Consider the following 21816-nt stretch of genomic DNA (forward strand, 5'->3'; position numbering starts at 1 on the left):
GGGGAGGGGAGGAGAGGGGGGGGGGGAGGGGAGAAGAGGGGGGGGGGAGGGGAGAAGAGGGGGGAGGGGGAGGGGGGAGGGGAGGACTGGGGGAGGGGGAGGGGGAGGACTGGGGGAGGGGGAGGGGGAGGACTGGGGGAGGGGGAGGGCGAGGGGGAGGGGGGAGGGGGAGGGGCAGGGGGAGGGGGGAAGGGGTAAGGGGAGAGGGAGGGTGAAAAGGGAGGGGAGGGGGAAAATGGAGGGGGAGGGGGAAAATGGAGGGGGAGGGGGAAAATGGAGGGGGAGGGGGAAAAGGGAGGGGGAGGGGGAAAAGGGAGGGGGAGGGGGAAAAGGGAGGGGGAGGGGGAAAAGGGAGGGGGAAAGGGAGGGGGAGGGGGAAAGGGAGGGGGAGGGGGAAAGGGAGGGGGAGGGGGAAAGGGAGGGGGAGGGGGAAAGGGAGGGGGAGGGTGAGGGGGAAGGGAGGGGGGAGGGGGAAGGGGGAGGGCCAGTCAACAATGACGTTGCAGTTCTCATGGTCGGAGAGCAGCACAACAATCGCGACATCGTCCTGCATCTTCGCAACAGCACGAAGCGGATTTTGGAGACTCACCGATCCTGTGACGCCCTCCAGTACCGGCGTTGCCGGGCGGGGGAAGGGAGACCCGTACATTACACACATTACAACATTACACACACACAAACTGTGTTTTATGTTCAATGGTCTGGCGGTGGGGATGGAACATCACGTGATCGCTCTGAGCGAATCAGCGCACTGCTCTGCCACCAGGTCAGATTCCGTGTATAATATTCCTCGCTGAAATGCGCTGAGGTAAATATGAATAAAAAATATGGATCTCGTCAAATATTTTTAGGTTGGCCATGTCCTTCCCAGGCTCAATGGCCATGTCTGTGCCAAATATCAAGTACGTGAGCCTCTCCGTTTCAGAGTCTATCGGTAACATTACACACACACAAACTGTATTTTATGTTCAATGGTCTGGCGGCGGGAATGGAACATCACGTGATCGCTCTGAGCGAATCAGCGCGCTGCTCTGCCACCGCTCAGATTCCGTGTATAATATTCCTCGCTGAAATGCGCTGAGGTAAATATGAATAAAAAATATGGATCTCGTCAAATATTTTTAGGTCGGCCATTTCCTTCCCAGGCTCAATGGCCATGTCTGTGCCAAATATCAAGTACGTGAGCCTCTCCGTTTAGGAGTCTATCGGTAACATTACACACACACAAACTGTGTTTTATATATACAGTGAAACCTTGACTTACGAGTGCACCAACTTACGAGTTTTCCGAGATACGAGCCGTCGCTCGGGCGGTTTATTGCTTTGAGATGCGAGCCGAGATCTGAGTTACGAGCTTACGCCACCCGCCACCAGGTGGGTTCCGGTCACGTGGTTATCTTGCCGTGCAAGCATTTCTGCCGTATATCGCTGCTGCTTTGTTTTCGCATTTTGGTTATTTTGGAGCTGACGCCACCCGCCACCAGGTGGGTTCCGGTCACGTGGTTATCTTGCCGTGCAAGCATTTCTGCCGTATATCGCTGCTGCTTTGTTTTCGCATGTTGGTTATTTTGGAGCTTACGCCACCCGCCACCAGGTGGGTTCCGGTCACGTGGTTATCTTGCCGTGCAAGCATCTCTGCCGTATATCGCTGCTGCTTTGTTTTCGCATTTTGGTTATTTTGGAAAATTTCTTAGTTTTAACCATGGGTCCTAAGAAATTGAGTGCCAAGGGCAGTACTGAGAAGAAGAAGAGGATGATGTGCTTGGATATAAAACAGGCAATCGTCGAAAAACATGAGCGAGGTGTGCGTGTTGTCGACTTGGCGAGGCAGTACGATCGTAGCAGTACGATCAAAACATTTTGAAAGGGAGGAAGAAACAAACCTCGTTGGACAGGTTTTTATTGAAACGCCCTGCAAGTGAAAGCGAGGAAAGTGTGGCGAAAAAGGCAAAAGTTATCTCCTCCACCTCCGCCAGCATCTTCGTCTGATCTTCAAGGTAAATACCCTTAATAAAACCAGTTTATTTCTTTACATTGTGGCGGACACGGAAGCTCACTGGCGTGGTGACATCATTCCGCGCACCAAGTGGGCGGGGGCCACGCCGAGGGGTAGGCGTGGCCTCAGGATATACACCGGGCGCGCAGCCCGGAGCGCGCCAGTGTTACAGTGAGCTCTTGAATAAAGACTCTTACAAATTACCGCGTTGTCCGCTTCCTCCTTGTTTACAAGCAGCGCGCGTAACGCCGCTTATTAGTTATTACGTACAGTATATACGAGGTCGTGCTTGTTTATACATTATTTGTTATTTATAAAGTACATTTTTCTTATTTAAAAACACGTAACAAAAAAAATTGGTGTGGTTTTTGGCGGGCTGGAACGGATTAATAGCATTTCAATGCATTTTAATGGGGAAATTTAATTTGAGAAACGAGCAAATTGAGTTACGAGCTCGGTCACAGAACGAAATAAACTCGTAAGTCAAGGTTTCACTGTATATAGATAATGACATCATAGGCCACAGAGTGGCCAGACGGAAGCCAAACAGTTCAATCTTGGTTTCATCAGACCACAGAATCTTGTTTCTCACAGTCTCAGAGTCCTTTAGGTGCTTATTTGCAAACTCCAAGTGGGCTTTCATGTGTCTTTCACTGAGGAGAGGTTTCCGTCTGGCCACTCTGCCATAAAGCCCAGATCGGTGGAGTGTTGCAGTGATGGTTGTCCTTCTGGAAGTTTCTCCCATCTCCACACAGGATCTCTGGACGTAAGCCAGAGTGACCATCGGGTTCTTGGTCACCTCTCTTACCAAGGCCATTCTCCCCCGATTGCTCAGTTTAGCCGGGCGGCCAGCTCTAGGAAGAGTCCTGGTTGTTCCAAACTTCTTCCATTTAAGAATTATGGAGACCACTGTGCTCTTGGGAACCTTCAATGCAGCAGAGATTTTTTTGTAGGGTTCCCCAGATCTGTGCCTCGACACAATCCTGTCTCTGTGCTCTGCAGGCAGTTCCTTCGACCTCATGGCTTGGTTTTTACTCTGATATGCATTGTCAGCTGTGAGACCTTATGTAGACAGGTGTGTGCCTTTCCAAATCATGTCCAATCAATTGAATTTACCACAGGTGGACTCCAATCAAGGTGTAGAAACATCTCAAAGATGATCAAGAGAAATGGGAGGCACCTGAGCTAAATTTCAAGTGTCATAGCAAAGGGTATGAATACTTATGTCAATGTGATATTTCAGTTGTTTCTTTTTAATAAATTTGCAAAACTTTCTAAATTCCTGTTTTCTCTTTGTCATTATGGGGTATTGAGTGTAGATTGATGAGGGAAAAAATTAATTTAAACGATTTCAGCATAAGGCTGCAACATAACAAAATGTAAATAAACATATGTCACCCACAGGGTGAACCGTATCTTGCCAAAATGTGAAAATTCCGTTTTTTCGTCATGACGTCATCAAATGACGTCATAGCGTCAAACTGTTTACAGATCTGGGAAGCACTCATCAAGGGCATTCATATGAGGTATTACTCGATATGGTACCTACGATTTCAAAATTTGACCTTGGGGTCAATAATTTTCGACCTCCAGCGCTAACCATGAAGGTCAAGGCCGATCGCCACCAAAAACTAATCAGCTGAGCGCCGGACCATATACTAGGTTCCCATGAAGTTTGGAGACGATCCGATCAAAGTTACTCAAAAAATTAGTGTTTCGTCGACCTCCATGATTGGCCGCAAAGTGACCTTGACCTTTGACCTTGACCTTCATAATTTTGTGTGCTAAAGGGTATCTCTAAAAGACTCTGATATGCGAACTTACAAGAGTTTCCAAAGGGAACTGTGCTCTACAGAGTGACCTAAACAATGCGAACTAAAGCAATACAATATACATGAAAAGTGCAGTTTTTTCGTCATAACGCCGTCAAATGACGTCACATTGTCAAACTAGTTATATGTTTGGAAAGCACTCAACAAGGGCTTCAATTTGAGGTACTACTCGATATGGTAACTGAAACTTGAAAATTTTACCTTTTGGTCAAAATTGAATGACCTTCAAAATGACCTTGAAGGTCAAGGCCGATCGACACCAAAAACTAATCAACTGAGCGCCATACCACACCCTATATACCCACCAAGTTTGGAGATCATAAGATCAAAGTTACTCAAAAAATAAGGGTTTTGTAATTTGACCTTGGGGTCAATAATTTTCGACCTCCAGCGCTAACCATGAAGGTCAAGGCCGATCGCCACCAAAAACTAATCAGCTGAGCGCCGGACCATATACTAGATTCCCATGAAGTTTGGAGACGATCCGATCAAAGTTACTCAAAAAATAAGGGTTTCGTTGACCTCCATGATTGACCGCAAAGTGACCTTGACCTTTGACCTTGACCTTCAAAATTTTGTGTGCTGAAGGGTATCTCTATAGGACTCTGATATGCGAAGTTACAGGAGTTTCCAATAATAACTGTGGTCTACAGAGTGATCTAAACGTGAAAAAAAAATGATTAACCACAAACAAAAAAACAAACAAAAAAACAAACAAACAAACAAACAAACATACAAGCTGACTGATACATCTTGCAAAAACTTCGTTTTGGCAAGATAAAAAGTGAAGGGGTCTGAATACTTTCTGAATGCACTGTATAGCACAAACATACTTCTCTATGCCAAGAAAGGTGTCTGGTGTGAGTGTTGCTGATTGGCCAAGAACAGCCAAAGATGAAGCATGTGGTCTGTGCCGGTCCATCAAATCAAATGGTCGTGCTTTACCCTTGTGACTGAAAGCTGCTGAGAAGTCACCACCAATGAAGGTACGGTATGAGGGCAAGGTGGTGCACACGTTTGGGCCTAAGATGTCTGGCTACATTGATCAGCCACTGATTGTTCTTACCGTTGAGCCCCATATCCAGATAGACAGTCACCTGGTCAGTAAGAGTAATCAGCTCGTGGTACAGAAACAGTACTAAGATATCGGTATCATCAGCTTTCTTTCAGGTTTCCTGCTCCTGATGAAGAATACGAAGTCTACAAAAGCCACTTGAGGTCGGACATCAACTGGTATATGGATCAGATTCTTCTCTACCTTCTTGCCGAGAACTGTTTTGTTGGTTGAGCAAATCGCTCCGTTAATGTGCGCCATTGACAGAGGTGCTGGTGACAGGGGATATGATACTATGGCCTCGACACTTATGAATGTCTGCATTGCTAAATAAATAAGTCGTCCAAATAAATCTCGCGTGAAGCGTAATTCCAACACGTTGAGATATCTGGTGGTTAATGTCACAGTGATCCCATTAATTGCAGAATTCTTGACCTTGTGTCTTCTGATAGATTCTTTGAAACAATCAGGTCCGGCTTCACATTCGGTGATGAATTTATTTTTCAACTTGTTCTCAGTTTTATACAGATTGTTGAGATCTTCAGCAACTTCAGAGGAATCAGTGCACCCAGTCGACAGGCAGTACAGTTTGTCATCTCTGTGTATGTCACTGTACGAGTTGCAGGTTTCCTCTATCTGCTTTGCAAGTGCTTCCCCATCTGCATTGTCATGTTCTTCACGATATGGTCGAAGTTCCTTGAATATTTCTTCCTCCGATGACAGTCCAGCCATCTCAAGAAGGCATGTAACAACAGCGCTTCTTGCTGATCGTGTCACTGACCACCTCTTCTGTGACTGACCACATTGGGTGCATGCGGATATTCCAGTGACTGACTGTCGAGAAGCAGCATCATGGTTAATGGTTTGCTTGCCTGTGATGTCTACGGCAGTGCAAAGAAAATGTTTTGGATGTTCCTTGTACTGATAGTGCACCATCTTCAAAGTAGGCTTTTATCCCTGGGTGTATCTTCTCCATATTTAGAAGATCAAGATAGTATTTTACCATCCATCGCTTGTAGTTTGGTCTGTCTGCAGCCCACAAGACTGGTAAGATCTTCTTCAGTGCATACACATAGAGGTCAACGCCATTAGTATGCGATACACATTCAAGTACCATATCGTGACTGAGCATATCCATGAAACTGATCCAGTATTTGGCTGTCTTTCCACGATTCGCCTCTCATATGTTATCCCGATACTTGTCCCACTGCGTGAAGACCAGTTTAAGGCCTGGATCAGCGAGTAATGCTGTGAGAGACTTGGGTGAAGGTTTCTCGCTGAAGACGTTTCGTGCTGAAAGCTCACAGTCTGGAAGATCCGCATTTTCCTTGATAAACTGGTTGAGAAGCTTTCCAGGGCGCTCATAATAATTGGGTGCAGACGGACACAGCGATTGTAATGCTTTCCATTCAGGAAGTCTTGCAGTGAGCCAGAGCTAAGCAATTCTGCATCACATAGCAGATCAGGCATTCCAGATGAGTTTATTATATATCTCAGTCCAGCAAAATATGACTAAAAAACAAAAAAAAATAACCACCTTTAGACCCTGGTGTTGGGCTAGACCCTGGTGTTGGGCTAGCGGCTAGGGTGCCGGCTTAGGATCCTAGGATCCTGGGTTCGAATCCCGGTCGATCGCTGAATTAACGCCAGGGGGGTTGACTCAGCCTGTCATCCTTCCGAGGTCGGCTAATTGAGTACCAGTTCACTGGTAATTCCCTGTTTGTCGTTAAAGGCGGCAAAAAGGGTTGGCGGCAGGAAGGGCATCCGGCCGTAAAACATTGCTTCAAAAAGGGGACCAAAAAACAACAACAACCACGGTTCCCGAAAAAGGCCAACCCCCGCTTTGCGGGGAAAAATGGCCTCTAAAGGTGGTTTTTTTTTGTTTTTTTTAGAGGCCATTTTTCCCCGCAAAGCGGGGGTTGGCCTTTTTCGGGAACCGTGGTTGTTGTTGTTTTTCGGTCCCCTTTTTGAAGCAATGTTTTACGGCCGGATGCCCTTCCTGACGCCAACCCTTTTTGCCGCCTTTAACGACAAACAGGGAATTACCAGTGAACTGGTACTCAATTAGCCGACCTCGGAAGGATGACAGGCTGAGTCAACCCCCCCTGGCGTTAATTCAGCAATCGACCGGGATTCGAACCCAGGATCCTAGGATCCTAAGTCGGCACCCTAGCCGCTAGCCCAACACCAGGTGTTGTGTCCAGCAAAATATGACGATTCCATTTAAATGTCCCAAAGCAGATGAAAAGGTTGTCAAACTTAGGTGACCTTTGGTCTTGAATACGCATAGCTGTTTTAGCTATTGCCAGATCATAATGAACTGCCATGTACTTCTCACCACACTCATCTGCCACTTTCTGAACATTGAGTAGAGTTTGTTGAACTACATTTAGCCTGGTAGGGGGTAACTCAATATTTTTCCTATACCCCATTTCTTATAAAGGAAGTGCGCATCCTGTGTGAAGAGGGAATTCCACCCTCTCAACACGAGAGTTTTTGATTGTATGGAACATTAGAGATACCACAAAGAGTCTTTCCTTTTTGAAAGTACAAGATTATCTGCCTCAACTACAGTGTACTAGGCATATTTGAATTTTCCTGCCAGAGGTCTGCGTTGATATGGCGATCTCTTTTTGGAGTAAAATATGAGTGACGTCGTCTCTTCGTTGAGACTTCCTCAGTTTCCATATTGGCTAGCACAGCACCTTCCACTGGGACTTCCTCAGGTTCCATATTGGCTAGCACAGCACCTTCCACTGGGACATCCTCAGGTTCCATATTGGCTAGCACAGCACCTTCCACTGGGACTTCCTCAGGTTCCACATTGGCTAGCAAAGCACCTTCCACTGGGACATCCTCAGGTTCCAACAATGTGGCATACCTGTGGAGGCACGCCCAACTACCAACCCCGATCACATGGAATTCAACGCAACATGGCTGGAATATGGATGACAATGACAATCTACGTATTAAATGGTCGTGACCTCAGTTCAAGTTATGACTCAGATGAGGAGATTGATGATGAATGGTCGGATACAGACAACAGTGATGTGGATGAGTGTTATGATGTTTAAGTCGTAGTGATATGGGTTATATAAAAATGTACTGTACATACACGTTCAATGTGAATATAATAATTTCATTTTTATTTTGTCAGGTGTCAAGTGCATTATTGACTAAATATGTGTTTGTAGCAAATATCATACCTGACTGCCATTACTCATATGTTTACAGACTGCATTGCATCGATACAAATTATTAACTGCATATGAAACCTTCATATCAAAATAATCGATCATACCAAAATACACCATTTGGTGTCTGTCTGTCTGTCTGATGAATTTTTGACGCCAATACATTCCGTCATTACTTATCCAATCTCAACCAAACTTGACAGGAGGACGAAGGGTTATGAAGGTTGTAGCGCATTTATTTCCCCCCCCTCCCCAAAGGGGTTTTCTCCCCCGAGCGGGTTTTCCCCGCGATTGCCGTCAATGAGGTTGCGTGTTGAGGTGTATATCAATGTTAAATTAGCTTTATTGTGGCGTTTTTCCAAAGAAGAAGATTTATCGCGGCGTTTTTCCAAAGACGCTTTTAATAACAAAATTAATGATAATCGCATATTGTTAATGTTATGACAAAACAATATTAATACTAATAATGTCCCACTTCCCCATGGCGTTTTTCCTGCAGTGATAACGTGTATAAACAGCTTATAGTTATAATGGTGTTTCCATGGGAGCAACGGATTCTACAGGAAGTAAAAATATTATAAACCACAAACACGTATGCTTAGCTTTTTAAACAGTCGCTAATGCTCTTTATAACACTAAATGAAGAAATTTGGAGGAATCCCGACATCCGTGAAGTAAGGTTTACTTACAGATCTGAGCGAAGATCAACTGTACTCTATATAACCCACAAATGTTGGGTTAATAACATGGCCCTTTCTACCACTACCATAGCATTTTTGGTAGCGAACATTTGAAACTTGCTCCTGCTGTTTAATACGAAACTGAAAGGGAGGAAGACCGGGGTGTGCTCATTTACCAAGCAGCTAGCTTGGGCTTGCCAAGCCAGCCGTTCCTTAACGGTTTAGAATGGAGTGATTGCTCAAATGCTTAAACCACTTGGCGATCTCTTCACAAGAAACTTGGCAAATGAACACACACCCAATGTTCTTGAGACCCGACCATAAATCGACTGTAATCTATATACCCCAAAGAGGATTGACCCTTCTTGCCGCTCCCGTAGTGAGCGGGTGTACTAGTTGTGATAAGTAATTTTGCCAAATTTGACCGAATTACATGCACATTTCCACTTTAAGGTAAGTGTTTACTTGTGGGCCTGTAACTCACTCATTTTGCAGATATAGACCTCATATACCACTCATTTTGTTTGTGAGGAAATAGCCCAGGTTTCTGAATCAATTACACTAAGTTTAGACTAGTATCTTGTATGTGTCACTCACTCAAACATGAAGGAAGTGACCCTGGTGAAAGTCGTTTTTCACATTTTCGGAAAATGAAATCCATACAGTTTCAAAATTACGAGCTACGCATCCAATTTGGTTTCACAAGTGGATGGTGGTACCACTACAGTAACTCAATTCCTAATATTGTAAGATTTGAATGATGTATATAGTCAGGAGAGCATACAATGTGATGTTGAACTTCTCAGAACCCAGCACCACTGTAATTAACACATATTTGGGCCTGATACATTAATCCACAATGGGCACCCTTTAATAACAAATGGTCATTTCGTGCAAAACAACGACCGCTGGCTCCTGGTCTATAATACCTGTTTGTGAATGATACAGTTGTTTGTTGTGCATTTATATAAGCCAGAGATCCTTGTTTCTTTGTTGTGGGGCTGTGGGTGCTTTGCTTTTACTAAAAGGACCCCGAGTGTCCGACCACGTCAAAATGATGTTAGTGGAGGTTGAGGAAATGTGGTGCTGAGTGTTTCTGACTGGGGGGCGGAGGGGAGAGAGAGGAAGGGCCTTATTCAAAATACTTGGCAATTGGTATGGGGTGGGGAAGTAGGTTGTTACCAGTGGGTCACGGTTAGTTGCAGGTTTGGGTTTGTAAGTCAGAAGGTCTGGTCTAGGTATGCGTTTTGCTCGGTTTATCGCTTCTTTCACAGAGTGAGAGACATAGTGTCTTGCAAGGAAATGTCTTTCTAGTTGGGAGAGAGAAGTTTCTTCTGCCATTTATGTTGAGCAGATGCGTCTTCCTCTGATTGCTTGGCTGTATGTATGGTATGTTTACAATAAATTGTATGTTTAGGGTCAGATGAAGATAGGAGAAGGTAAGAGTGAGTGTTTCTTGGTTTGGTGTATAGTTCTGTTTCGAGTCTGTTGTTTTGAAGTGTGAGTGATGTGTCTAGAAAGTGAAGTATGGACTTTGAGCTGTTGAATGTAAACTTGATGGTCGGATGAATCAAATTTAATTCATTTTGGAACTGTATGAGACTATGGGGGGATTTTGACGAGATAAACTCAATGTCATCAATATAACGTACCCAGGATTTTTCCAAGATGCCGTGATGAGGTTGTGCATAGATTTTAGCCTCTATCATTCCCATGAAGATGTTGGCGTATGATGGTGCAACACGGGTGCCCATAGTGGTACCCTGAGTTTGAATGTAATGTCGTCCGTTTACATTTATTTATTTTTTTGTATACAAAATCGAGGCTCGTGTAAGAGCTAAAGCCCCTGTCACACCTTGACGATTTAGCCAGCGTTTGCCGACGTATCAAAATTGAGTGCTGGTGTGAGTGAGTCATACGCTGGCATACGTCGACAAATTTTGTGCATGCACGAAATTTGTCGACGAGCTCGGCGTACTACGACGTATGCCAGCGTGCTTCAGCGTGCTCTTAACGTATACAAAACTTACCCATAACGTATTCGACGTGTGCCAGCGTATTCGCCAAATTTTTAATACGTCGGCATACGCTGGCTAAAACGTCAAGATGTGACAGCAGCTTAACACATTAAACACAAAAACAAAAACGGACACATAAAACATGTAATAAAGGGAGCGGGAGATAAGAGGGGGAGAGAGAGGAAAGCACACAAGTAGAGAACAGGAACGTCGGTAGATCTGTGGAAGGGAGAGGGCGGGGGTGGGAGGGAGGGTACACGGTATTATTAACATGGTTTTTTGGGTTGTTTAAGACATTAAAACAAAGGTAAGAGGTTCGGGAGAAGTATGGGTGAAAAAAAAAAAAAGGCAAACAGCGAAAGAACAAATGTGAATAAACAAAAGATCGACGAGGAAAATTTGAAATTATTCAATTTGAGCGTCAGTTCCAATGGGCGCATAAGGTGGGTGGTATTGGGACTTGAAGTGTATCCAGTGCTTTGCGGCATGCAGACAGGCCTTCTGAATGTGGAATAGTAGCGTATGGGGATGTAACATCTGCCGTGACTAAAATTTATCGGGAGTCAAAAGGCGAGTATGTTTCATTCAATCCTCGGACGTGTCAGAAAACTGGTTGTGCCCTTGAGATATGAGGGGAGATTCAGTACAAGACGAAATACATAACAGTCAACAAATTTTCACATCAAAACAGTTGGACATGCGCAGCCAGACACAATTGGCCTACCTGGATTGTTTACCTTGTGTCTTTTAGGAAGAAAATAAAGATAAGGACAAGGAGGGTATTTTGGAACAAAGCGAGATTTGATGGCTTCATCTACCTGAATAGAATCTACGATCGTTTTAACCTCTGAGATGTGGAAGGGTGGGGCCGGATGGGAGCTCTTTGTAGGTATCACTATGTAGTTGGAGATTACCTTCTGCAATTTCATCGGTAGTCGACATAATGACAACAGTGGAACCTTCATCTGCTGGCTTTATTACTAAGTCTTTATTATGTCGGATATTGTAGAGTGCTCTTTGTTCTGCCTTTGTAAAATTGTCCTTATGTCTTGAATAATTGTATTTTTGTGCTGCATTTTCAATTTCATTGTTCACTTGTTCCATACAGACATGCAGATCGGGATTGTCAACACGTGGTGTCCAGGTGCTTTTTGGTTTCGGTAAGGTGAGTTGTGGTGTATTAGGTGTATGTAAACTATCGGTGTATGTAATTGATTGTATGTGTGTCTGTTGGTGTTGTCTGTTGTAGGGCTGATGGTGCTGGGTGTACTATAGCAAAGTATACTTTGAATGTAATTTGCCGACAGAAATCCTTTAAATCTTCTTTCAATTGTAATTGGTCTATTTGTGGATTGATTGGGCAAAATTTTGGACCCTTGGACTGTAATTAAATTACCTGTAAAAATTAACCTTTCATTTTAGACCCAAAGCTGTCCTTGCCTAAATGTGAGGTGAACAAACTGCTTCCTGCTTGTGAATAATTGCAATGTTTGTTAAACAGGGAACACTTTGGATTTTGATTAAGAAAAAAGGAGTTTGGATATCATAAATCCAAACATGCTAACAACGCAAAATTTCTCTAAAAGACATTCCATACGTTACAAGAAAAAAAGTATTTATGGTGGAGCATCAAGGTATTTCTCGACATGCTCGGGTGTATAAAATAATGACGTACCAGACTTGGGTGTGAATCCATCACCCTGAAGTTGGAGGTTGCAGACATCACTGAACCCGATTCCACAGAAACCAGGAACGTTTTCCAGCTGCACATTTTGGAATCCATCAAATTTTTTACAAAAACTGGAAAGTTCCCGAATAACATTCTCCAAGTTTACGAACAGACCTCCCAACAGAGAAGATCCTGCAAACTGGACAACTTGTGGCTTCAAGAAAGAATTCATAAATTTACAGAGGTCAGCATACATTGCAAATTGAAATTTCTCTTTGGCGAGAGAGAGGAGCTCGGTTCGCAATGCATCTGACTCTGTACAAACTCGAATAACCTTCTGATGCTCAATTCCAAGCTTATCGATCACTGCTTGGGCTGTTTCTGCTCTCAGGCCTTGTGATTGGAGCCATTCCAAGAAGCTCTCCATTTCACCCATGACCTGCCAGGGACACAATGCTCATGTTAATCAAGGAAAGATTATAAATGTTATTTTCTTTACTCTGTTTTCCTTATTATTTTACCCAATCAATGTGGGGTTTTGCATCTAGTTTGTTCTTCATGTGGGGGCTGGCAGTATGGCCTTGAGGTAGACACATTCACCTCTGAGCTGTCTAGTTTGGGTTTGTTTGAATCCCAGCGCAGCTATAAACTGTCATCCTGGTGTTTCACAGATAGGGCAAGGTGAGTGTGCTGTCCTTCGGATGGACTTGAAACTGGGCATCCATCTGTCAGCATTAGATGGTACCTGGTGGGCGTTAAAGATTCCATGGCATCTTAATCGAAGAGTAAGTGGGCTATCGCTGGCACGCTGGCCAAATTCCAAATTTCTTCTCTAACCTAAAGGGGGCACTACATCAGCGGCACAGCCACACTCTGAGCAATGATGCAAACAGCAGCCACTGCAAACATAATGAAAGAACCACTTCTGCCACCCAGACCCACCACGTCATCCGCCCCCTCTATCATCACCACTCCTCCTACTCCTCTTCCTCCTCTACATCCTGCCCTACCCCTTCACCCCTCCTACTTGCTCCCTCATTATTGTGTTTCATTAATAAGCATATAATCAATGTCCAGAGCCAAAAATGGACAGAGGATAAAATTTCAATGCATCGCCAGCAACGCCATGGGTGAACAAAACAAAGAGAAAACAAGCAGAAAACAAGTACAGATCCATTCAAAGTACACCGTCCCCATGCCAAATAATTAAATATCCCCCAGCGTGGCATTTCACCAGAAACATAAACTAAATTATTCCTCAAGGCATTCAATATCCTTCTGCTATCCATTTCTGTAGGCTACACTAATTGATCCACTTCAATGCAACGAGAACGTCACTTTGTTTACGGCTTTCCGTTTCTGGGTTCTTCTTCGTTTTCTGTACATTCTTTAGTTTTAGTAAATGCGACACTCCCCCTAGTTCACGCATTAGCGTTACGTGCTAGTATGTTCGCAAACAACCGTGCGGACGTCTGCGAGCGACACCCGTGCATGTTAGCAGACTCGCAGACGCACAAGCATAACTCCGGCTTAATGCCACCAATCCGCTGCTGCACCACCCAGGGCCGGCCCGAAATGAAATGACGCTTCAGGAAAGATTAATCTTCGTCCCCCCTCTACGTTTGTTTAACTTTTGAACACCCCCTTAGGCAGTGGTGAGGGTGGAGGGGGTGCATGCGGTGATATGGGGTAGCGAACCCAAACAGGATATCTCAAGATGTTATGGATTGATTTGGATGAAACTTGGTGGACAGGTTGTGTGTGTGACCAAGACAAATAGATTCGATTTTGGTGAAGATCTGAAAATGGATTCAGATAGGAGAATTATTTAATTTTTAAGTGATTTTTCACCATTGAGAGATCGGGTGAAAAGCAACATTTTTTTTTTTTTTTTGTATAAAAGATCGAGGCTCTTGTAAGAGCTAACATTAATCACAAAAAGACAAACTGACACATAAAACATATAATAAAGGGAGCGGGAGACAATATGGGGAGAGAGAGGGAAGCACAGAAGTACAACATTTGAGAGCAGGAACTTCGGGAGATCTGTGGGAGAGCGAGGGCTTGGGGGGAAGAGGCACGGGAAGGGGGCGGGGTGGGTGAGGTATAAAACACATTGACATTGCTAGGACTTCCAGGAAAGAAGTCGGTATTTCAAAAAAAAAGTGGATCTGGGGTGAATTAACAGGGGTAGAAGAGATCAAGGTTTTGGATGGGGGGAGATAAGAGATGGTGGTGAACAGCTGTTTCAAAGACCTGGAGGGAGGAGTGGGATTGAAGAGAGTGAGGGAGTTTGTTCCAGAGGCAGGAGAAAAGAGGAACGAAAGAGTGAAGGTGAGCAGAAGTCTTGATTTTGGCAATTTCACCAGAAGAGGGTTGCTGGCAGATATTGTGCGACCTGTAGGAGTATTTGGGGGACAGAGCACAGATAGAGCTGGGGGAGCAAGGCCGAATAGGAGTCGGTAGAAGACAGAAAGACCACCTACCTGCCTGTGGTGAGTGAGTGAAAGGCCCTCGGAGTTAACTCATCGCAGGAGATTCCAATGATTCTGAAAGCTTTGGTTTCAACAGCGTGAAGCCGAGCTCGGTGTGAGGCAGGAGCACTGGCCCAGAGGGGAGAACAGTATTCCATTGAGCTGCGGATGAAAGTCTTGTATGTGGTGAGGAGCTCAGGTGTGCCAAGGAAGGACTTCGCACGACGGAGGATGCCCAGTCGGTGACTGGCTTTGGAGGCCACCTTGGAAATGTGGTTTTCTCAGGAAAGATCATGGCAGATAGTGAGACCCAAAAGCTTGAGTGACAGAACTTCTTGGAGAGGATTGTTCAGAAAGTAAATGGGAGGGTTGTCCAGTCGGTCTTTTCGGAGAGACATAGTGACATAGTTCCAATTGTTTGACCAGTCTGTGATTTTGTCCAGGTCTGCAGAGAGTGAGGAGGCTGCAGACTGTCGATCTGAGGGATAAGGAATGGAGCGGCAGAGAGTGGAGTCATCAGCAAAGAGATAGAGAGGATTTTCCAGAGAGTCAGAGAGATCATTGATGAAGACCAGAAAAAGCACAGGGCCCAGAACACTGCCTTGGGGAACTCCAGCCTGAACAGGAAGGGGGAGATGAGAGAAACCCATTCAGGGCCACACTTGACTACGACGAGAGAGGAAGTCCGCAAGCCATGCGTGGAGATTTCCATGGATACCATAGGAGGAGAGTTTGGTGAGTAGAGCGGGGTGCCAGACTGCATCGAAGGCACGTGATATGTCAAGGGAGACAGCTCTAATTTCCTGTTTGACATTGAGGACCTCCATCCATTGTTGAGACAGCAGAAGCAGCATGTCCAGAGTAGAGTGAAAATTAATGTCCTTATTAATAAAAAAAATTTAAGTTACAGATTCGGATGAAATGGTGGTGGTTTATGTATTCCATTAGCGAATTGATTGATTATTTAATTTTTTATGGTTATTCTTTATTTATTTTCATTATTAATCATTTATTTATTTTCTTTCTCATCTGGGCAATATCTCAGGCACCTTTTGAGCTCGTAAGCTAATATTTGGACACGACAGTGACCAAGTGATGTGGCTATAAAGGTTTTTTGGGGATTTATTGATTAATCAATTAATCGATTAATTATTTATTGATTAAGAGATTAATTATTTAATTTTTCCGATTAATGACTTATTTAATTAATTTTCGAAAAGTTACAGCTTCGGATAGCACTGGTGGTTTCGGTATGCTATAAGTATTAGCCAATTGATTAAGAAAATATTTTATGATCATTATTTATTGATTTTAATTAAGCAATTAATCAATCAATTATTGTACACCTCTCCCTCCCAATACAGTCTCTATGAGCTGCACGGCGGTATTGCCAGGGCACCCCCCCCCTTCCCCCCCCCCCCCCCCCCGCGCTGGAGGATATTTAATTATTTGGCATGTGGGTGGTGTACTTTGAATGTATCTGTATTTGTTATTTATTTATTTTCTTTATTAATTATTTATTTATTTTCTTTCTCATCTGGGCAATATCTCAGGCACTTTTTGAGCTAGGAAGCTAATATTTGGACATGACAGTGACCAAGTGATGTGGCTATAAAGGATATTTTTGATTGTTTGATTAATCAATTAATCGATTAATTAATTATTTATTAATCAATAAATTATTTGATTTTTTCGATTGACTTATTTAATTAATTTTCAAAAAGTTACAGCTTCAGATGAAGCACTGGTGGTTTCGGTATGCTAAGTATTAGCCAATTGATTAAGAAAATATTTTATGATCATTATTTATTGCTTTTAATAATGCAATTAATCAATCAATTACTGTACACCTCTCCCTCCCAATACAGTCTCTATGAGCTGCACGTCGGTATTGCCAGGGAACCCCCCCCCGCCCCCCCCCCCACGCTGGAGGATATTTAATTATTTGGCATGGGGACGGTGTACTTTGAATGTATCTGTACTTGTTTAATGATTCTGCTTGCCAGATTTAATGAATCTGAGAGTGGTGTTCATGTAGCACAGGCATGATGGACCAAATCCGAATGGCCTCATGCACCAAATTTCCTTGAGAATTGCACACTGCTCCTTTCCTATTCAATCTCCAGGTGCTACATGACGTCATCGCGGCGAGCCGAAGAGGGCCCGGCGATGATGCGCGGCGTGCCGAAAGTACTCAGTTTTCGCCCCATTTCTTTGTTTGTTTGTCCGGGCGATATCTCTGCCATCCTTTGAGCTCGGAAGCTGAAACTTGGATGAGGAGACGGTGAGGTCTAATAATAATAATAATAATAATTCATTTATTTTGTATAGCGCTTTTCCAGAAGCCCAAAGGCGCTTTGACAGAGTGGAAAACATAATGCATAACAATACATGAAAACAACAATTGCAAAAAGACAAGAATCAATAGGGAAATATTTAAAGCAAAAGGAGGGAGAAGGAGAAGTGATAGTCAGGGGTTAAATGCTGTGGGTTGAATGTTGAATGCAGTGTTGAACAGGTGGGTCTTTAGTGATGTTTTGAATGTGGTGAGAGAGGAGGAGTCTCTGATAGTGTGAGGTAGCGGCAGGGACAGCGCGGCAGGGACAGCGCGGCAGGGACAGCGCGGCAGGGACAGCACCTTATCCTCGGCGCAGCAGGGAATTCCAAAATCAAATATTCTTGTGGAATTCAATATCACCAAGTATGGAATGTCAATCAGGAATGTCACATTTTAAACCCACAGCATATTTTTGAGATTTTTGGATTATGAATCAGGTTTTCCACCTACATTTTGGTTGTGAACGCAAAATATCCACCAGAACAGGTAAAGTAGGTAATTGTACATCGTACTCTCATTTAAAGGTGACATTGGTCACTGGATATACAAGTTGATTATAATAAAATGTATCTGGAATTTTTGCAGTTAAAAGGAAGAATGAGGTTTAACGATCATTTTGGGAAGTTTAGTGATGACGTGATATTAAATAATTTAATGAATCTATCTATAATTCCAGTAATCTCTGTGTGTATGTATGTATGTATGTATGTATGTATGTATGTATGTATGTATGTCTGTGACCGCTGTTTCTCGACAACCACGGGTCCGATATACTTTAAACTTGCCAGGTATATTGCTGGGGACCCGAGGATGTGCCTTTTCAAGGTTTCATATTAATCGGAGAAGTAGTTACCGAGCTATGTCCAAAAAACGATTCAACCAATCAGAGAGCAGCGAGCTATCACGTGTGCCGAACGTGGCGAACAGACTCTGCCTCGGACGGCACATTTGAGAGCGTATTCATTTATTTCACGTTGGCAAACTATGTTGCCGTTAAACTATGTTGTAAAACTAATTAAAACTAATTTGCGACATATTAATCGGAGAAGTAGTTACCGAGCTATGTCCAAAAAACGATTCAACCAATCAGAGAGCAGCGAGCTATCACGTGTGCCGAACGTGGCGAACAGACTCTGCCTCGGACGGCACATTTGAGAGCGTATTCATTTATTTCACGTTGGCAAACTATGTTGCCGTTAAACTATGTTTTAAAACTAATTACGTGCACGCTATGGCGATTTCTTTACCAAACTCCGCAAGCCGTTCGCTTTGGACCAAACCATTTCATGTAAATAGAGGGGGGGGGATTGTCACCGTACTCGCAAGCCGTTCGCTTTGGACCAAACCATTTCATGTAAATAGAGGGGGGGGGATATAATTTTAGATATATATATAGTACGGGCATGCCCTAGTACAACAAAAGGAGCGAAAAACACCATTAAATGAACAATCAAATACCTCAACAAACATTTAATAAAAACTCGTTTAACTTACCTTCATTCCCGTCATCAACGAACAGAAGATGTTTTTATCTTTTAATGAACGTTTTTACAGATCTTTCTCATTATTGATAATAAAATGAGAATCTCCGAAGAAACCTCTTTACTTGAGATCGGAGCCGACATGATCACGTGGCCTTCGTTACAGTTACAATATGACGAGGTTCACAAGATCACCCGGAAATTATTCTACATCCTTCCTCTTAGGCCTTAGCGCACATGCTTCTTCTTCTTCCTCATTGTCAAAAAACACTTTTATTGTCTGTGGTGTCTCAACTCATTCTACTTATGGTTCATTGCATTGGACGAAAAGGCTTTTGATTTTTTTGCTTTGCTTTGCGAAGACGTCACGATCGTAGTTTACGGCTCATTGGCCAATGGTTGTGATGTGAACGATTGAAGCCACAGATCGGCCATTTTACCACTCCCATTCACGGTCCACGAGAGTAATGTCCTTTCGTTGAGTTGTTTGCTTGTGCTCGCGAAGCGAAAAGCAGGGTTCGCGATCAGGTCCATACCTGCGTACGAGTCTGCATTTTGAAAATTCATTTTCTCAGCAACCGTTGGTCCGACTGTCACTAAACTTTACCAGAGGATTCGGGAGCGCCTCCACCTGCCGAATATTTTTATTCATAATTGTGGCGTCATAGGTCACATGGTACGGACGCCATCTTGGAGAACGTTGCACCTCCATATCTCACAAATGCTCAGTGAAAAAATTGAAACATGATTCATTGTCAAGCACTCCCCAAGGGGAATATATGTTCATGATGATGTCATCCATGCCTTCATTATGACGTCATAATTCGACAAGTACAACACTTTTTATTTTCTTTTTTTTTTATACAAGATCGAGGCTCGTGAAAGCTAACATTAATCACACAGAAAGACAAACTGACACATAAAACATATAACATGGGGAGCGGTAGACAAGATGGGGCGAGAGGGGGAGGAACACAAACACAACATCTGAGAGCAGGGACATCGAGAGATCTGTGGGAGGGAGAGGGCTTTGGGGGGGGGAGGCATGGGAAGGGGGGGGGGTGGGAGAGGTATAAAACATATGGACACTGCCGGGACTTCCAGGAAAGAAGTTGGAATTTCAAACAAGGTGGATCTGGGGTGAATTAGTGGGGGTAGAAAAGATCAAGGTTTTGGATGGGGAAAGATAAGAGATGGTGGTGAACAGCTGTTTTAAAGACCTGGAGGGAGGTGTGGGATTGAAGGGAGTGTGGGAGTTTGTTCCAGAGGCGGGAGAAAAGAGGAATGAAAGAGTGAAGGTGAGCAGAGAGCCGAGATTTCGGCAGTTTGACCATCAGAGGGTTGCTGGCAGATCTTGTGCGACCTGTAGGAATATTTGGGGGACAGAGCACAGAGAGAGCTGGGGGTGCAAGGCCGGAGCGGAGTCGGTAGAAGACAGAAAGACCACCTACCTGCCTGCGGTGAGTGAGTGAAAGGCCCTCGGAGTTAGCTTCATCACGGGAGATTCCAATGATTCTGAAAGCTTTGGTTTCAACAGCGTGAAGCCGAGCGAGGTGTGAGGCAGGAGCACCAGCCCATAGGGGAGAACAGTATTCCATTGAGCTGCGGATGAAAGCCTTGTATGTGGTGAGGAGCTCACGTGTGCCGAGGAAGGACTTCGCACAACGGAGGATGCCCAGTCGGCGACTGCCTTTGGAGGTATCAGACTTGATCTGATAAGTATGAAAAAATAGTATGAAAAATAGTATGAAAAATAGTATGAAAAAAAATGTTCTCTGCAACTGTTAGTCCAATGGACACGATATTTTGACCATCGGAGCGCCTCCTCCTGTGGAATTTTGTAATGATAATTATGACGTCATAGGTCACGTGGTACAGGCGCATCTTGGAATAATCGAAAAACTTCGCACCTCTATATCTTCGAAAGCACTCCATGGAAAAAATTGAAGCATGGTGTGTTGTCAAGTACTCCCCATGGGGTATAACATGTTAATGATGATGTCATCGTTGCCATTGTTATGATGTCATAATTCGACAAGTAGGCCTACAACGCTTCATCTGATCAGTATGAATTTTTTTTCGCTGCAACTATTGGTCTGATGGACACAAAATTTTCACCATATGAGCGCCTCCTCCTGTAGAATAGGTTAATGATAATTATGACATCATAGGTCACGTGGTACAGGCACCATTTTGGAAAATACCGAAATACGTTGCGCCTCTTTATCTGCGAAACTGCTCCATGGAAAAAAATAGAAATGTGACTTATTGTAAAGAACTCCGCATGCGAATAAGTGTTGTTAACGATTACGTCATTGGTGCCTTCATTATCACGTCATAATTTGACAGCGAACATGCTTCGTCTGATCATTTTGAAATTTATTGAGCATGATCTATGCAACAATTACGTTAGTTAATATACATTTATGATGTCATCACTCACATGGTATGGCAGCCATATTGGATCCCAGAAAAAAAACCCTTATAAAATAGAAGAGTGGGCTTGCACCAAGTTGACTGCGCATGGTAAGTATTCTATGAATACCATCTAGTTCTTCAATCATCGACTGACACGAAGGTTGGAGTTACACTCAACCCCTTTGATTGACCGAGTAGTGAACGAGGGAACATCACAACCCTTCCCAGCATGTTCTGTTGGAGTTCCACTCGCCTCTCATAATGTCCCGTCACATTTTTGGCCTACAGGACACATTTTTACTCTGATCTTCACGAAAACCTCACCACCTGAGAGAGCACAGTCGTGGTAGTTATAAGCTGGTAGCATATTGTGTTTGAAGTCAAACGTTCAAAGGTCAAGGTCACATAAATTGGACATTCTTAACCGCCGGTACGTGGAGAAATGCTAGGAAAAAATAATTAAATAAATAAATGAAAAATCACGCAGAGGTTCACTTGGCAAAATAGAACAAAGTAGAATGGCACTCGGTAGATCATCCTTTTGTCCTCAAAAATCATTGTGAATTCAGTGACCTGATATGTAAAACCTCTTCAAATTTTAAGTTAATCGGCTGAAAATTGATAGAATCTACAATTGAAGACCTAATGCAGCTCCAAGGTTG

At 43.7% G+C, this 21816-nt stretch overlaps 1 protein-coding gene across 1 annotated transcript in view; it reads right to left on the reverse strand.

Annotated features, from left to right (window-relative positions):
• The window catches only part of LOC137430386 (uncharacterized), a 96943-nt gene extending 78035 nt beyond the window's left edge, over positions 1-18908 (reverse strand). The window contains 2 exon segments of the mRNA XM_078781080.1: positions 12450-12882; positions 18750-18908. Coding sequence (XP_078637206.1) covers positions 12450-12882; positions 18750-18764 — 448 coding nt within the window. The 5' untranslated portion in view covers positions 18765-18908.
• Between the last annotated feature and the right edge of the window lie 2908 nt (positions 18909-21816).

Source organism: Myxine glutinosa, chromosome 6 (genome assembly GCF_964187855.1).
Source record: "Myxine glutinosa chromosome 6, kmMyxGlut1.1, whole genome shotgun sequence".
NCBI classification, from domain to species: Eukaryota; Metazoa; Chordata; class Myxini; order Myxiniformes; family Myxinidae; genus Myxine; species Myxine glutinosa.